Below are 19,807 nucleotides of genomic sequence, written 5' to 3'. Positions count from 1 at the left end.
ATTTTATATTTCAAATTGAAAGATTGAAAGTATTTTGAATTTTGTAGTTCAAATAATAAAACTGATTGTCAATCTTAGTATTTGAAAAATATTATAGTATTTGAAAAATACTATAAAATATGAAATATATTTTCAATCTTTTTCGATTTGAAATACTGAAATATAAAATACAATTGTATTACAAATACTGTATTTAAAAAAAAAAATTTGAAATACATGTTCTGATTAATAAATAGTAGCGGAAAGAGGTAATACATTAAATAAATAAATGACACTTACCACTACTTCAGACATACTTTCAACCTTTTTAAATTTAAACAACACGATATGCTTGCCGCTCCCTGCAATAGCTAATTTCCGACTTTCAGGACAAAGAAAGATAAGTTGAATCGCTAACGGATCTTCCTCAGAATCTATACTACGCGTTCTAGTTTTTTCAAAAAGTTTCGCCGTCTTTAGTTTGTAAAGGACTTGTAATGTTCCCGCTGAAGCGTCCCAAAACTTTATACTGCCATCAGCATGCCTGTGGACAACACATATGTAGCAACCATAGAAATTTAAGCAACTTATTGATTATCACTTAATTTGTGATAGGCTGTAACATGTATACATATAGTAGCACGTATAATATGATTATGCATTTTATGGATATTATCACATTAATAAAAAAATAAATTCTTTATTCATTGACACAAAATTGTCCATGATAATATTACCCCGTAAGAATAATTTCGTTATAACTGCTAGAACTGGAGCTCCATTCGCCACCGGAGATAGGCCATTCTTTCTCACTAAAGCCAGTCTTCTTCTGTGACTTTGATCCAACGGAATAAAATGCAGGTACTAGATCCGAAGGACAATCCGCAAAATATGCACAACATGTCACAGGAGATTCATGAATATCCATAGGATATGGATTCTCAAAACAAGGGAATCCAGTAGTTAACAAATCTATCACAACCAGATCATTTTGTAATAAAACAACAACAGCATAAGGATCTTGAAAATCTGAAAAATGATAATAGTAATGATTAGTGCTACCAAATAATAGATATTATATATATATATATATATATATATATATATATAATACTGGTGATATATATATATATATATATATATATATATATATATATATATACTGATAAATGTTTCATTTATACTGTAGTTGATAAAAATTACAACTTGTACAAAGAAAAAATAATATTTTATTTAAAAAACAGCAACTTATTAGAAAGCATGTTCTACTGTACCACTAGCCCATGGACTATCACACAGCGTTATAAAGTCTACAACATTATGTTCCATTTCGAGCACCGTAGTAGTTTTTCCATGCATCACTGTAATGCTGGGCGTTCTCCCAGTGGTGTCCTGTGCTAATCCACCAGAGAATATCACATATGCTTCTCTGAAAGTTTACGTTTAACTCATATATTTTATTTAAGATTAACGAATAGTTATTACTTAAAACTCTATATAATATAACGAAAACTATCTCATCATATCATTTTACCCTGCTCTCGATAATTTCCATTCTACTTTTTGAATAGCTTTGCAACGTTCAGGTTCTCCATCTTTAGTGAATTTTGCTGTAAAAAAGATATTATAAAAATTTTATATGTTACATGATCAAATAAATAATAAACTAAATAAAATCATCAATCGAATCTTACCATGTGGAAATGTTATACTCGGTTTTAATTGCCGAATAGTCCAAGTTGAAAGAGAACCATCCGAATGACTGCACATGAATTGTTTACCTTCATGATGCCATGATATCGATGTTAACAAATCATCTGTTTGACATCTATAGTCAGCAATCTTGGTTTTTAAGTCCCATAAAACAATTTGCCCTGATGAATATCCTATAAGCATCTGAAAACAAAGCATTCGCGCATATAAGAGAAGTGCTCTTTCTCATGTCAAAAGATACTTCCTTGAAACAAGACACGTGGATATATATATAACGTATAAATGTATATATATATATATAGGTGACAAAATGTTCTTTTACAATATATCTCAATTCTGTTGCCACGACAATACATTTAGCATATACTAGAGAGATCATAATATAGATAAAAATGTTGTGAACAATGGTTTCTACAAGATTTGTGCGAAGGGCACACATAAAACTCAGAAATACGATGATTGCGCATGATATTAATTATCGACTGCTGAAGAACGAATGAGATGGACGAAAGATTTTCATAATCGAAAATAAGTTAATCAACAAAGCAGACTGTTATTAAACGCGGTCGAAAAAGTTTATGTATTATGCAAAAGTGATTATATACAAAATAATTTAATTATATAATTTTAACTTTGTCGTTAAATATGAAAATAAATTACTTTCCATTTGAAAGACTTAAATTTCTTAAATTCCATTCACTTAAATTTTACATATTTTTTTTTTAGAAATCCCATAATTATAATTCTTAATGGTATTTTATTTAACATCACTGTTTAAGATAAGACCGTTTTAATATGTTTTGATACTTTTAGAGACAAGAAAATGGATATAATATATAATTGACGGGTATCGATTAAAATGTGTATATCTTCAGTAATTCGTTTATCTGTACGATTTTAAAAAGCACTTTTCTATAACAAATATTTTCGTAAATAAAATGGTATACATTTTTTTATACAATTACAATCGAGAAAAAAATAGTATATTTATACGATATTACATATATAATATCAAATTTTAAACTATCAATATCAAAGACACAGAGAGCTGCAAACGCAACTCAAACACACAAACACTCATCACACACTCATGACTGCACAATTATATAGTAAGTAAATAGACATATTTGCATACGGTTCCGTAACAGAAACTCCGTTGTCAGAAGTTGAACTAACAGTGAACTCACATATCAAATGTGTAAAAAGATGAGTGATTATGACCGCGGTATGACTTTTTTATCAATTCATAAAATTTAAATCCATTTTGGAATATTGAACAATATGGATATTCTCCTTCTTTTTCTTTCTTAATGAAATAGGCGTTTAGATTCTCTTTCATTTGTATATACAACAGTGACAGCATGCACGCATGCACACATACAACATGCAAGCACACACTTGCACTTAGCTTGGATCCAGATAAATAATCCAAGTTTGTAAAGAAAATATATTGAATAAACGCCAATCACGCGCGTTAATGTTCCTTCTTTTTTTTTATCGCGTCACGATAAAATTGAATAATGTCAATAATGAAATTATGATAAGGATGGAATAATAATGCAAAAAAAACGTACTCAAAAAACGCGCGTACCTTGCTCAAATCTAAAGGATTATCACTCAAGTGTACTACAGCACCAGGGTGAGTCTTTCTAGATCTGAAAAATATATATATGTATATACACACACATGTACAAGAGAATCATTATTTTTGTGTTATTGTGAAACATATATAAAACTCGTGTGCGGTCTTTAACCGATGTGTTTTATTGTAGTTTTATCATTGTGCTTCAGCTGATAAGTATTACGTTATTTAATGTGTGCCGATAATATTTTTATATATTAATTGGCACTATATTACATATTTCAAGAAAACACGATAAGAAAATCGTGGTTAATTAGTATACAAAGAATAAATAATAAAGCATTCCTAAATAGATATAATAAATAGATTTCGTAGCGTATTAATGCCAATAAATTAAATGTATAAGTATTAATAGGCTTTGTCGATATAGTAATGAATTTTCGGAAAGTAGAAAGAAGATCACAGGATTCGCTTATATAAGTTATTTTAAGTGTCTCGCTATTGGGAATTATTCGTAACTAATTATTCATTAACATCTGGTACGGCCACGCTTGTCTGTGACTTATTTACTAGTCAAATAATATTCTCTGACGCAAATTTTATCGGAAAAGGTATCTGTGTCAAAAATAAGAATAAGTCAATACTCTTTTGACTATCAGACAATTATGAACTGGGCTAATTTCTACAACTGATCAATTAATAACCTTTAATTTGTTTTGTAGAGGTATTAAGTCCCAATGGTGGTACACTTATAATGAACACCCTTATATCATCACTGCCACATTCACATCTATGTGTCTACAGTCAGGCACAATAAAGAACTACTAAGATCTCTGATGTCTGTTCCTTCCAGTGTTAATAAAGTATATAGTACTAGTATAGATATATATAGTACTAGTAGAGTTTTTTTATTGGGGAGATAATCTCCACACATACACGCGAACGTTATCCGTCCACCGAAATTTAATTAACCCATACATTCACACATTTAGGACACAATCTCGAACGACACATCCGTTATAGGAATTAGTGGAAACGGGATCTGAAAATACATCTTACTTTTCACTCATCTTTTTGAAAAATATTTTCAAAAGACACTCTCTCGAGACAGCAAGTGCTAATTTGTTATGTAAACTTCTCGTCTTGTAAGGATTATACAAATAACTAAATATATACCTGTTTTAAGAAAATATTCTCTAAGCCACCGTAATTTCTTACTTAATGTCATACGGATTTATTAAGGTAATAAATTTAAAGACGCGCATTCTATTATATATCGATTAACAAAACGAATATGGAATTACAGTGGCTTCGAAAATGTTTTTCAAATTAAAAGAATTATCCGCAAACATATCCAAGATATTTTACCGTAATACAAACTTAAAGTGCCAATATTGTAAAAATTTTAAATAAATCTTTTATCTCACTAAAACTATTGTTTTTGCGGAAAGTCTTTCCGTTTTCCTTCCAGAAAATTTCATTAAAATAATGACTAATTAATCAAGCGCTAAAAGTTCAGAGGAATTTCACATCGTATTATTGCCCTTTGTATTGAAGATCCTATCGCTGAAATCAATCACGTTAAGTGGCAGTTCGCTTCGAAATACTTACTTACCTTAATGTAACAAAAATGTTAAATGTGTTTGTATTCCCATAATTTATAAAAATAAAAATTACGAAGATTGTCATTAAAATTTATTATGCTTTGCATGCGTTTTATCGAGTGTTGTATTTTTTAAACGTATCAGCGTTCGTACAAATACACCGATATATGCGTTGCGCTTCTCTTATTAAGATTATCAAATAATCGTAATAGCAAAAAAAATGTTATGTACTTACACTTCAATAGCTTTGTTCCAATTAATTACATATCCGGATAGAACAAACGTTTCAATGTGCAGTATGTGAATATTTCCTCGATCGGTCCCAATGTACAACCATTTACTTTGCAGCGGTAAATGTATGCAAGTGATTCTGTCGAAAACGAATATTACACGTTTCGATTAACACTCGACTGCCGAAAAGTTCAAAGTAGTTTAGTCAGCGCTTGCGGAATGTGAAATCTTTCAGGTATATCACATTCCACTCGTGCAACGTATGATTAAAAGTCGTTAGGCGCACTATGCACGAATTCGTGTATACCGCAAAAGAGCGAAGCTCAAAGCTTAAAATTAGGGAAAGTAACATTAGCCTCGTCGCGTGTTAATGACTGACCTGTCTCTCTGAAACTTGAGGCTATGTACCACCTGCGGTATCTTCTGACGGAAGTTCCACAAATGCAAGGTGTCGTCCTCCGTAGCGGACACCAACGCTCCTTCGTTGATCAGGAACTGCAGTCGCAACACGGGCGAACATTCCTCGTGTTTAACGTGTGCATCCACGCCCGGTCTACCCAAACTGTTTTTTTTTCATCCCATCAAATTAATTAAGAAAAATAATCTAGACTGCGAGTCGCGATCATTAATATCGTCGCGCGTTAACACTTTGATTGCTAAGCTGACTTTAACATGAAGCATAATTCTAGTGTATTAGTGTATTATTTTAATACTTTATTGTTTTTAACGTCTCAATATAAATAATTTATATTGTTTCTTTAATATCTTAAAAGGATAGTAAAATCATTCCTATGTTCATGTCTATCAATATAGATTAACTTTTATCTCAATTTATCTTACTCTTTATCTTTTTATAATTCTGAATTAGAAAAAGATAAAGAGTAAATTAAACTGAGATTAAAGAGTTAATTTATATTGTCAGAAATAAACATTAATCAGATAAATAAAACCATTACTCATAACAAATAAATAACATTTTTATGAATTTGATTACGGTTTTGCTTGAAGTATTCAAAAATTTAACTAAATATATCTGACAATAATTTAATTAGACTATCAAAATAATTATGTAAGACACTCAAGCTGGTTATTAAAATGTCAAAATTTTAAAAAAATTGCTCATGTTTCAGATTCCTACACAATTATTTTGATGGTTCATCAAAATTATTTTCAGATCTGTATCTAACTAAATTTATTTCAGTTCTTAAAACTTTCGCGTATAATACGCATGATAATGGCAAATATGAATGACATGGCAGTCAAAGTGTTAATCACAATTCTGTAATAATACAATAAAATGTCTCCTCTATTCTCTTATCGCGCAATAGCTTATTAAAAGTTTACGTATATAAAATAGCATAAAGACACAAAAATCGAAAGAAAGAAATATTGTTGGAAAAGTCCCGTCGATATCAAACCAATCATATTATACAAATTCACTAACTTCCGCAAGTCAGTAAATCTTCTTAAATATCATGAAACCGTAAAAATTTTCATCTACAGCGAAATCGACAGCGAGGTTGGGAAGTCTTCCGTTTATAGTTCATCGCGATAGTTGGTAATGCCCACCGAACTGCGATGAGCATCTATTACTACACTTTGGCCATGATAGATCAATGAAATCACTGACGTGTAAAAACACACGGTCGAAGAACCACGAACCGACAGGACCGTGTAATTAATCCGCTAAAATTGTACAAACCCGTTGTACATCCGAAATTTTTTATAGCGATCATAAAAGCAGGGCGTCGAGTACCTACAGTTTTTACTTCCGCCAGTACAACAATTCTCGATACAAGCGTTGTTTTGTTATATAACAACCGAATTACACGAGTACATACATGAAAAGAACAATTTTGCTGAAGTATCCAAAAATGTAGGTAGATAGAAATCTGAAAATAATTTCGTTGGAGCATCAAAATAATTATTTAGGAAACTCAAGCATGATGAGTAATGCTGCAAAAAGTTTTGATATTCTAGCAACATAGCAGTTTGAGCGTTCCACATAATTATTCTGATTATAGTTTAACGAAATTATTTTCAGACCTGCATGTAATTAAATTTTTAAATGCTTCAGCAGAGCCGTCTTTTCCATGTATATTTACTGGTAACACATGTGGTCGAGAAAAAATTTGATAATCTCTCTCGACACTACGCAGTAGCAAACACACAGTGCATAAAAAAAAAGAAAAAAAAAGAGAGAAAAAAGCGAAAATTGTATCATGTCGCTGGTATCAACGGGGTCGACCCGACTTTTGTATCTTTTTAATCGCCACGCGCATTCCCTTCTGCCTTCGGCAAGAAAAAAACCGTTTAATTGCGGAATACCGCCCCGTTATTAACGATAACGTCGAAGGATACATCCTGAGGGATCCTGATTTAGTGCCAATAGCTAGGAGCCTTTGAATTGGGTCGAATGCCAACGCTGTCGGTTGATGCGGGAAGCCGTGTCTGAATGTCTGTAACATAAAAGGTATCCGTTTCATGTGCCATCTTTCCTGCTTTAGCCGCCTGGAAGTGACTATTCATCCCCGTAAGGGGTTGCAGAGATATATCAGACGGGCCGAGGGGGATGGCATTGTTTCATCGGCTTCTATTGTGTGTACCTCGTGGACAACCTGGCTACTGTTAATTCTATACCTTTGTTGCTCGTAAATGTTAGCGATACGTATTGTTCAGCGCGGGTATTTAAAGTCGGTCTCATCGGGCATTATCCTCGATTTTCCATAAAAAGCCATTCCCTCTCTGTCGTCGTTAGGACGGACCGTTACCGAAGATGGGAACAAAGTATGTACATCTCACCCTTATCCTCAAACTTTTAAAGAAGTTTCCTTCACGCTGTAAAAGTAGGTATTTTTATGGGAGAAAACTTACGTCACGTAAAGTAACGCGACATGCGACGGGGGGGGGCCGTATATGCCGATATAGAACGTCATGGCTTACACCGTTCTCCGCTCAAGAAACTTGGCTTAAAACTTTGCCTCGCTCCGCTTTACCGCGAAGCGAAGGGATGAGGTAATCTTATGAAATGGAAGATGTGTCTCGCCGCGCACTTTTCGCGAAGCCTGCTCTCGCGATCGTCTCCGTTGCGGCGCACATCAACGACTATCAAAGTCAGTGTCTGTAAAAGAAAAAGGAGAGAGAAAGAAAGTATCTCTCGAAAAAAATTCGAAAGCTCTACGTCGTGTTCAACAAATCGGTGATCACGTGAACAAGCTGTGGAAAACCTTAGATCTATTCTTTTTAACTTCTTGCACGGTTCATCTTCCTTCTTTTTACGTTGAAGAGGAAAGGAGAAAAAGATGAGCCACGCAAAAAGTTAAGCTGAAAAGAACAGACGTCTTACTTTAGGACTAACCGCGAGCGCGATCGGTGGAGGAGATGGTCGAGGAGGTGGAGGCGACGTGCATGCTTTCGAGGTCGATTTTGGTGCAGCGGGACTCCACCAACCACTTTTCGCCGCTGGTGAAAACTGCCCTCGTTTCATTTCACCGGCCGCATCACCACCGGGAGGAAGTGGGTTAAAATACAGCGATACGAAAGTTACGATCGCCCACAGGAGGAACTTCCCACCCCCCCCCGCTCTACCTTCCACCACGGGTTAGGTTCCCCGATTTCGTCGATGTCCCCGAGGGAGGCTCGCCCACGCGCAATTTCCGCCGGGCCGGCTTGCCGGATCGCTGATGGACCCGTCGTCAGCGCAAAATATCTTGCACGAAAAATTACTCGTGTAGAATAAGAAGATTGCAGAGAATTTTAGAAACTACGTCAGAGTATGCGGACAGAGTAATCGCGACTCAAGTAGTATAATTTCATTTGCGACGATGCATGTTGACGATATTTATTTATGATATATTCCATTCGAGATAATTTAATTTTGCTGTAATGTCAAGGTCGATCGACATTTCGCTGCATTGATAAAAGTGGCACAAGTCAAAAGTTAGCATTTGTTAGATATTTAATAAAAGAAAATTAACTTTAAGACTAATATACATTTCAGACCAAAAGTTTGGAAACACTTTTTAAAAACTGACATTTTTGGGATTACTTATTCAAGTAGGTATATCTACAATGTATTTTTTGATAATAATTATTTTGGTTCAGTAACTGTCATTGAATCTGAAGAATTATTGTTAAGAGATGACTACGTTTAACAGAAAAAAGTTTGTAACTGTTGTAAGATTCTGTAATATGATTTAAATTCAGTGAAGTGAAGAAAAGCAAACTCATACAATCACATCTTATAATAGTTGCAAAGTAACTTTTCCTGTTGAGCGCAGCCATTATTCTGAATATTTAAATAATTCCAAAAATGTTGATTTTTAAAAACTATTTCCAAACGTTTGGCCTAGATGTATTTTTGTGATAAAACACATTTGTAGCCCGTTTGCTTGTATGGAAAATGTCACAACTCTTACAAGGGATGAAGTTTACACTATACTAGCTCCTACAGCGCGAAATATTACAGCAATAATGCAGCAATATTATTTTGAAAAATTACAATACTTTCTAAAATATTGCTGCAATATTTAGAGAAATATTACAGATATATTGCTGCAACATTATGTAATATTTCAATAATTAATCGAGTTTTATTAATTGATAACATATTCCTTAGCATCATATTCCAAAATACATACGATAATGTTATGATCAAAAAACATTTGGAGGCTTAGAAAGTATATTAAAAAAATGTTGGGAATCTCTAGAAGATTTGCCAACTCATTTTGCATACACCTTCTTACAGACTTCTTACTATCTTATTTTTTTTTACGAGAACCGCATCTATCTCGTGGCGAGACTGCGTACTTACATCTTGAATTATAATATTATAGTAATATATTACCTATGATAATATTTCCTACGAAATATTAAAATTACAATATTTTATAATATTATTGCAAAATTTCCAATATAATATATTTAAATTTCAACAACGCAGCAATATTGCTGTAATTTTGTAATAATATTGCGCACTATTCAAATATTGCTGCAATATTTCGTGCTGTAGAGGAGAATTACAGTGTTTAAATTTTGGAAACTCATGACATAGTTTTAAAGAATACAATATATATATATAGTTAAAAGTAACATAGAAAGAAAGTGAAATTAAAACGTTGTTCCAATTTTCAGTTCCAAAGAATTTTTAAAGTGCTCTACTTAAAAGATTGCTAAGTTTGAGATGTGTCACTTTTTCTATCAACGCAGCGATATCGAAGATTTTTTACACGGTTCATTTATACCTTCATCGCTTCATTGCGTGCGAATAAAATCAGGTCAGAAATCGCATCGGTCAAACGGACACGATCCTTAACAATGCTTATCACAACGCAGCATCGATGGACTTCAAAATTGTTAAATTTCTAATTTGCGAGCAAACGTCGAAAGTTGTTGGTCGCTTTCGTGCTCATGCGAGGAAAGTGTTGTTCTGCATGAGAACGCTGACGCGAAACTATTGACCTAATTCTAAAAAGATACGTTGTGTTTAAACAAATTTAGCGATCCTTAATCTGTTTGTTTGAAAATTCACACTTCTGCATTCTGGGAAGAAATTTAAATTAAGTATAATGCAAAACGAAAGATAGATGGATAGATAGATAGGTAGATAGACAAATATAGATATCACCATTTATTGAACGCTCTATGAAAAGCATTCCTTCAAGCGCTAAACAAAATACAATTGATAAAGTAAATTTAACATTACAAAGAAATAGGGACCAAAATAACAATAAAAAAAAAGAAAAAATAGAGAGAGAGAGAGAGAGAAGGAGAAAAAGAGATTTCCCGTGGCAGATGTAATTTCGCGACCGCAGAAATTAATCCGCTCACGTGGCGCAGCGGGCACGGATTATCGTCAGGCAGAAAGCGTTTCATTCGATCGTATTATAGCGTGACGATTGTATTGTAATTTGCGGCGACAGGACGGGGCTTACCCGACGCCCTGCAGACGCGACAATCCGCGAGCAAACACACATATGCACGTACAATGTCAAGCCACGTATGTACTCTTTCCCTACGGCGTAAATAAAAATTTCCCTGAGCCACGTTAACCGTAATATAGCAACACGTTCAAACGCCTCTGAAAGTACACAAATTCACCGATTGATCACCGCTTCGTTTCCATATCCGTTTTGGCAAACGCGAAATGTATACATATAACCGTAAGAAAACATATATTTACATAAGTTTATAGACCATCATAAAGGATCATTCAGGATCAGCTAGCCTATTTCCAGAAGATTGGTACACGTATAACGAAAGATTTTTACTAACTAAACAACTATACGAAAAGAACAGTTTTGCTGAAGTATCTAAAAATTTAGCTATAGATATATATCCGAAAATAATTTTGTTGAATATCAAGATAATTAAATAGGACGCTCAATCTGGTTGCTAAAATATGAAAATTTCTTACAACATTACTTATTATACTTAAAATTTTTACATAAATATTTTGATGGTCGAATAAAATTAATTTCAGATCTATGTCTATATCTAGATTTTTCGAATTTCCGCAGTCATTCTTTCTGTATAAAAATTAGATAAACGCAAAATGAATTCTATTTCCTGGTATCCTCCGATTTTCATCAGCCAAACGAAATGAATAAAACAATGGAATCGTAGCATTCAACAAATTAAAACGGTAAAATGGACATATTGTATTATAAAAATCCACATGCGAGGGCGGCGTAAATTTGTAAGCAAAAATGACATTTATCTTTATACAGCTCCGCATTTAATAACCAATTAATTCTATCTCCTACGATGTGGTTATATCAGCTTTCTAGCACACTCGTTCGCGGTATTACACAACGAGATATGTTTGTATCGCTTATGTTACCGAGATAATATTTAATTAACTGTTTTCCGCATGTGTCCGCATCAATACAATTGTAAAAAAAACCTAGTTTGATTTTGTTACGTGGGAAGAATAATTTTGCTCAAGCATCTAAAAGCTAGATATCTCAATAATTATACTGGGCCATCAAAATAATTAAATTGAACACTCAAGCTGAATGCTAGAACATTCAGAAAAAAAAGGTGTTGGCAACTGCATAGGTAACAAACATACAAGTCTTATATCATGAACAATTAAAGTATATGTTATGAACAATTAAAGTATATAATTAAATAAACTGTTTTACACTCGCGATAATACATAGTTGAACAAACTATTTTACAATTACGATAACTATTCGATAAAATATCTTATTCAATTATGTACATTAATTCTACATATAAAACTGGCGCAGTTGTCACTTTTACAGTTTTTTACTATTCATATATCATTTTATCTTTTTCTCTGAGTAAATGGCAAATTTTTGCAACATTATCGTCCAATGAAATTATTTTGATGATCCAATACACAAATTTTCAAATTTGTATCTACCTAAATATTTAAATAATTCAGCAAGATTATTTTTTCCGTGTAAACAATGCAACGAAAAACCAATAAAATTGATGAATCTCGGGGATTTTTGCTGGAGTTCTCTCGACATAAATTTCATATATTGGTACGTGACGCTTTTGAAAAATATTCAACATCGTTTGAAATTCCTTGAAATCTGGATCGCTGTTCGTTCGAGCGGCAATTCGTTCGGCCTTGAGCGCATCCTCGATTATTCGTTGTCTTCGAGGTACGAAGAACAAAAATTGATGTCTGCGGTTTGGTCCAAGAGTTACGACATTGCGCATATAGAAGATATAGCGAAATGATAGATGCGGCGAAATGCCCACGACAATGTCAGCTCAATATCAAGGTTGCTATCAATTTTTCGCTAGTGAAAACTTTGACGAACGTGCATCGGCTTCGTGTCCGCTTTTTTCATTCCGTTTTTTTTCCCTTTTCATAAAACCATGCAAAACGGCGCAGGATATAAAAACGTGTCATTTACTCCAAAATTGCATGGAAAGAACGATTTTGCTGAAGTAGGTATCTAAAAATAGACAAAAGTTTGAAAATGATTTTGTTGAACTATCAAAATAATTTTATAAGTAGTCAAGTATGATGATCAACGCTGTAAAAAGTTTTGACATTCTAACAACCAGCTTGAACGTTCTTTATAACTACTTTGACAAAAATTATTTTCAAATATTTCGCTAAATTTTTAGATATTTCAGGCAAAACCGTTCTGTCCGTATGCAAGTGGTGTACCGGAAGAGCGCAGATAAATAAATGGTCCTCTAAATAAAATTATTTACATAAAGGAAGTAATTATTCATACGATTCCTACGTCGTCCATTGTGAAGAGTAATGAAAAATATGCAGGGGATGCAAAATCGGATCACGAGAATTTCGTTCTTCAAGATTGGATCTCGTCCGATTTCGGGCCACGTGAGATTCCCGATAAAGCCTCCTTTTCGGGATAGTAGTCGAACAAAGAGGAGTACCGTCGATCACATAATAGATCCTTTCTGGATGAAGTAATATCTGCCTCGTGGTTCTATCTGGAAGAAAAATTAAAAAGGTGCGCCTTGCACGTACCTGACACGGTATATCGTCGCTTTTGCATTGCGAGCTGAAATTTATTCATTTCTGCATTTTCTATTATACGACCTGCTAGCGCAGCTGCAGCGCCGGGGGCCATTATTTCCGCCTTGCTGACAGATTCAGATACGCGCGTGCTCAAATGAATGTACGTCGCGGCGTAATTTCTAATTTCTCGCAAAGGTAGGCACTCGCACCTACATACTTGCCTTCCTGTTTCTCTGTGCCATATTTTATTCTCTCTTTGCTCTCGTCACCTTTTACATTTCGCTTACACTTCGCTCAGAAGATTACGAAGAGTGAGTCGTGCGATAAACGGTCGAAAAGAGTTATCTTTTAACGGAAGGGAAAAAAAAAATCTTGCGGTTCTCGTGGATTTATATACGAGTCACGCTCATATCTCACTTTTATCGCGGTGAGTTTTCTCCGACCGGTGAAGGATCGTCGTGGATAAAAAAATTCGGGGGTACGATCGCTTTACTGTCACAGAAAGAGAGTCGTAGTAATTGTAAATAATTAAAGATCGAGTCCCTATGCCGAGTTACAAGAGGTCGTTATTTATCAATGCACTCGAGCAGGTAGTTCTGAGTACATCACACAATACGATTCCTTATTGACGATATTGCCTGTAGCTGCGGAACCCACAAGAGAGCGAGTCATCATAACTCGCGACGTATTGACAGATCTGTCACATGTGTCTCCTATAAATTGCCTTTATTGGAAGTACAAATGATACTCCTCCGCATTTTATTGCCCGTGGAATTTGTGTACGAAAAATTAAACGATAAATTAAAATAATAATGACATAAGCTTCGATCGCATCCATAATGATGACGCACGTCAATCTCGCGTTCCTGTAATGTGTCGAAAATGAGATACGAGAAATATCGAGGTAGATAAGATAAAGTGCGACGCTCGCAAACGCGAGTAGACGATTTTTCAACTTCCGCCTGCTTCTCTCGTCATTTTACCGGTGCCTGTTGAACGTTAAGCGTAATGGAGAAATTACGTATGGCTCCTGATAGGAATTTCAAAATTTAAACGAGCAATTAAAGACTCTTAAAAGTGAAATAAATATAAAATTAAAATGGGACTAAGAGTCGAGTGCGGATAAAGTGCGCAGTTATTTACTAAAGTAATAAATAATACAGAAGAAAGTTGAACGTTTTACGGTTCGGACCAAAACTTTCAACTTTCTTACGCATTAATTATTTTTAATTTTACGCAGAAAGAACGATTTTGCTGAAATATCTAAAAATTTATTAGCGAATTCGATTGAACGCATTAATGCACTGCATTATTAAAGTCGTTGTACACTGAGTATCTTAATCTAATGTATAAAAGTGGAAAAGTTCGAATTAATAACATACATATTTTACTCATAAAAGCATAATAAATATATTTCACGGTTTAACTATTTCTATATTCATATTAAACACACATCTTTACATCAATTTATGTATGATGGCCAGTGTGCACCGAGTGTGTCCAATTAAATTCGCTATTAATTAGATACAGATGTGAAAATAACTTTATTAAACCATTAAAACAATTATATAAGGACATTCAAGCTGGTTGCTAAAATGTCAAAACGTTTTGCATCATAAATAAGCAAAGAGGACCATATTCAGTTAAAACGAGTCTTGGTAGCTAATAATATTTTCGTATGAATTTCATAATATAATTTTCCAGCTCAAGCAAATCATGCGCCGATTATTTGTCAGTCTTAAAATACTAGTCCTAAACTGAAGCAAAAATATATAATATTATAAATTAAATTTGACAAGCAATTTAATATTGCTAATAATCTTTAAAATATTGTAGAGAATTTATTATGAAAAATATCCAGCTTCAGTTTAAGATTGCATTTCAAGATCAATAAATAATCGACGCGCAGCTTGTTTGAATTGGAAAATTCACATAAAAATAACAAGCACTAAATCTCGATTTGACCTAATTTGCGTATTTGTGTTAAATATATCTCGATTTTTAATTAATATTGTTTTTTCAGCATTATTGCCATGCTTGAATCTTCTACATACACTCTAAATTTCTTCGAATAAAATCTCATTCAAAGAGAGTAAAAATACAATCACTTTCAAAAAAGAATGAAAATATTTACTTCTTGAAAAAATGACAATTTTCATTCTTTTTCAAGAGGTAAAATATTTTTAATTTTTTTTTAAAGTGTAATTATATTTTCACGCTTTTGATGGAGATTTCACTTCAAGAAATTTAAAGTGCAATTAATTATTTTAATACATACATAATTATTTTAATAATCTAACACATAATTATTTTCAGATCTTATCTAACTATAATAAATGTTTAGATATTTACATTGAAAAAAATTTCTAATTGAAAATCAAGGAACCAAAAAAAGATTCTGATCAATTAGAATTCTGATCATCTCAATTAGAATTGTAATAAATTCAACTAGAAATTCTTGATTTGTTCATTTTCAACCAGAATTCCAACTTAATGCAACTAGACTCTTTTCACAGTGTAAATACAAAATCATTCTTTTCGTGTATTAGCCTTATTCTAATTTTGTATTTACTTTCACAAGAATTTCCTTTAAAGAGGAGAGAAATTGCTCTTTAACTTCATAATCTGTTATATTGACCGAAGTAAATTTCTGTTCGACGCTAACAATAAGTCAAATGTTCCCTTCTGTTAAGACCCGCGATCAATATTCATTAGGATGTTCCTAAATGTATTAACGTTGCACCGAAATTTTAGTGGTGCATTTCCGTGAAATGTATGCAAATGTCAGGTCGGGCGATAAACCGCCCAAGCGTTCTGGATGAAACCATCAGTAATTATGCAACGCATGCAAGCGTATCATCGTTTCCGAGAAAGAACGCGGCAGTTTTGTGTCGCGGAATAATACATGGCTATTTCAAATGCACGCTGTTATTCGTCGATGCATATATAAATGAGGAAACGAATGCAAGATAAGAGCAGATTTGCGTGTTTTATTCTCCTTCACGAGTAAAAACTACAGCCACGTCTAATCGACTGCCCTGAGAATTTCTCGCTACGTCAGCTCTGCATCTCCGTCTCGTGTAGAGAACGTCGAATGGAAAATTGCATGTCGAATTAGCGCGCACATCGAAAAAAAGATATGCTAGTTACCAAAAGTATTTTATTTAGCGTACGATATAATATTTAGTAAATATTACCAAACACATTGTTAAATATCAAAGGATCAATGACAACGCAATCCCTTGGATTAAATAATATTTTGTTATTTTTAACTTCATGTGTTCAAAATATAAATAAATATAATTAATACTAAAATAAACAACGTCTATATTAACATATACACTTCAGTAAATAATAAATTAAATTCGAGTCAAATTTAAAACATTTTCTCAAGTTAAATTGTTCAACTCTATTGCTTATTATTTTATTTAAATTAACGACATGTTAAGTATAGGAGCAGTGGTGAATTTAATTATAGAAATAATTTTAAAAAATTCAAATTAGGTATAATTTAACAGAGCATAATAAAATGTAGTAATTAACTGTTTGGTAATAATTAGAAAAGTAAGATAATATTCAGAAAAATAAAGTTATACATTTAGTTGATTTTCGTTATTATATATAACCGAATATTTGATTAAAATTATTTCACCGAAGCTTTCATAATTATAATCCGAATTTGATTATTATTCAAATAATATAGAAACATCGATTAAAAGGCTCTAAGCCAAGCTGCAAGGTTTTAATGCTAGTAAAATAATTACATTAAATTATAATGGAGTCATCCCAAAGGAGGAAATGTCGCAATAATAAAATGTAAAATATGATTATTATTATCGCACGGAGAGTCTGGTTGCATTAATTGGAATTTTCGTTGAAAATAGACAAATCAGAAGGTTCTGATTAAATCTGTTATTAGGTGTTGGAATTAATTCGTAGCGTTTTACAAGTGATGGGAAGTACTTTCATTAATGTATTTTTTAATGCTCATGTGAAATAAATAACATTCTTTCATTAAAAAACGCTACGAATTAATTCCAACACCTAATATAATTCTAGTTGAAATGATCAAAATTCTGACTGATATGATTTTCAACGAGAAATTTTTCTCAGTGCAGACTTTTTTTCAATACGCCAAGAAAGGTACATGAAGCTCGAATGTCATCATCCTCGCCTCGAGCGAGAAAATTAAAATAATAGTGGTGACTATATGTGATCGTCTACGCGCATCGAGCGATGATTTCAGCGCAGGCAAATGTGCAATGCAGCGCGCGTTGCGTCGTTCAAGTTCGACTCGCCGTGAAAATCGCAATCGTGACCTCGTTTATAACGGCGATCTACTTGGCGATTTTTGATGTGCTGCAGCTTTATAAGGACAAATGCGAAAGGTAAACGCGTGAAAGGTGTCGGTCTGAATTGATCATCGCCGAGGCGACGCGCATCCCACGAGCGATCGAATTAAAATTGCAATGCTCGCCGAGATCGCGAAGGCCGAGAAACGGAATCGGAAGATCGATCGGGGTTGGAAGGCGTGTAACAAAAGGTCTGTTTTCTATAGTTGGACTAACGTATACTTTTGGAACTTAAAATGAAGTGGGTATTTGCTTGATATTCGACAAAAGTGAGAAAGACAATTCCAGCGCAGTCTAGTGCAGAAATAATAAACGGACCTAAAGATACGCGGCAAGATTCCAATCATTGGCGTTTTTTTCGTTATGCAACCAAAATTAACGATAATAAGCGACCACGGCTAAAGCTATCTTCGTCTTCTTCATCCTTGAAGACGAAGATAGTCTTAGCCGTGGTCGTTTCTGGTTGGATAATGAAAAATGTCCCATATCAGTCAGAATTTTTGTTATCTCAACTAGAATTATAGTAGATTTAACCAGAAAATTCTGATTCAGGATTCCAATTAATGCAGTCAGATTCAGGACAGATGTAGGAACAACGCGTCTTCTTTAATCGTTCGCTTGTGTTTTCTCTCGCTCGTATTTCCCGTATTCGTATATCAGCCTGTTATCTGTTCCTCGACCGCGTAACGGATATTCGCACGAACGGCATACCGCGAAGCGCGATAGTCGATATCAGCTTCACCGACAGTTACTCGTTGGAGTAAGTAAATAGACGGGGACAGTTTCGGTGCACGAAAGCCAGACAAACCCAGACAAGCTAGAGATACCTCATGCGACGTGAAGCAAGTATCGACAGCCGTCAGGATGTTTACGCTTCTCGGGTTTATAGGTTTATACCCCAAAGCTAGACAAACTGAGGTCTTCGATGAATTTCCGCCTTGCACGACTCGCGTTCGCGTGTCTCGCGAATGTATTTAATTCTGAGGCACGATTTCAGAATTATTTAACGTAGAAATTGGACGTGGACGCGAGCATGTTGCACAAATCGGACTCTCGCTTAGAGGATCCCTTTTCTAAAGAAGAACCAAGGACTCCAGGTAGAACACAGAAGTTATAATGATATCACAAGACGTCATCATGACCTTATTTGTCACTATATTTGTCATTATAATTTTACTTTACTTTGTGTTCTATCTAGAACGGGAAATTACAAAATTAAGAAGTACATTTGTTTCACAAAATAATGGTTTTGTTGAATTATCTAAAAATTTAACTAAATGCATCTGAAAACAATTTTATCTGAATCATCAAAATAATTTGTATAGGATGCTCAAGCTGACTGTTAGAATCTTTCACAATCAAAATTTTTTACAGTATTGCTCGTCATGCTTGAGTTTCCCACATAATTATTTCGATGGACTAACAAAAATATTTTCAGATCTGTATCTATCATACAGATCTAAAAATAATTTTGTTAGAGCTAAATTTTTAGATACTTCAGCAAAATCGTTATTGCTGTGTTCAGTCTTCTCTTCTTTCATAGAATACGTACATCCATGGGCAAAGACTCGATATCTCTTCTGAATCTAGTGAAGCAAGTTCAAAAGGTGCTTACTTTGTTCTCTCTCTTTTGCAAGAATTATATATATCAAAGTCATATTACGTATTTATTTTACATTTACCCGATACGTGACTTTCACATGTATCATTTTTGTAATAGAACAAAATACCAGCAAACACTAATTAATAGTACATAATATGCATGACATCAATATTATAATTTCACATTTAATAATCCCGTCCAGCACAAATCATTCCAGCAATATTGTAACAATATTGTAAACGTTACAATAATGTTGCTGCAAACTTT

The 19,807-nt window shown here is 33.7% G+C and overlaps 1 protein-coding gene across 10 annotated transcripts in view; it reads right to left on the bottom strand.

Annotated features, from left to right (window-relative positions):
- Nucleotides 1-19,807, bottom strand: part of Tomosyn (syntaxin-binding protein tomosyn) — a 46,098-nt gene that overhangs the window by 22,863 nt on the left and 3,428 nt on the right. For 9 of the 10 annotated variants that reach the window (XM_087408675.1, XM_011050889.2, XM_011050890.2 and 6 more), the window contains exons 2-10: nt 7,471-7,568; nt 5,489-5,671; nt 5,114-5,248; nt 3,284-3,347; nt 1,674-1,875; nt 1,514-1,589; nt 1,254-1,408; nt 717-1,008; nt 280-523 (exon numbers count right to left, since the gene is read on the bottom strand). In XM_087408675.1, coding sequence (XP_087264801.1) covers nt 280-523; nt 717-1,008; nt 1,254-1,408; nt 1,514-1,589; nt 1,674-1,875; nt 3,284-3,347; nt 5,114-5,248; nt 5,489-5,671; nt 7,471-7,568 — 1,449 coding nt within the window. Of the gene's footprint in view, nt 1-279; nt 524-716; nt 1,009-1,253; nt 1,409-1,513; nt 1,590-1,673; nt 1,876-3,283; nt 3,348-5,113; nt 5,251-5,488; nt 5,672-7,470; nt 7,569-19,807 lie in introns of those variants that run through there. The other variant, XM_011050892.2, reaches the window with a different exon arrangement.

Source organism: Acromyrmex echinatior, chromosome 8, assembly GCF_024713525.1.
Source record: "Acromyrmex echinatior isolate Ae372 chromosome 8, ASM2471352v2, whole genome shotgun sequence".
Classification (NCBI taxonomy): Eukaryota; Metazoa; Arthropoda; class Insecta; order Hymenoptera; family Formicidae; genus Acromyrmex; species Acromyrmex echinatior.
This window is presented reverse-complemented; position numbering and strand designations above follow the sequence as displayed.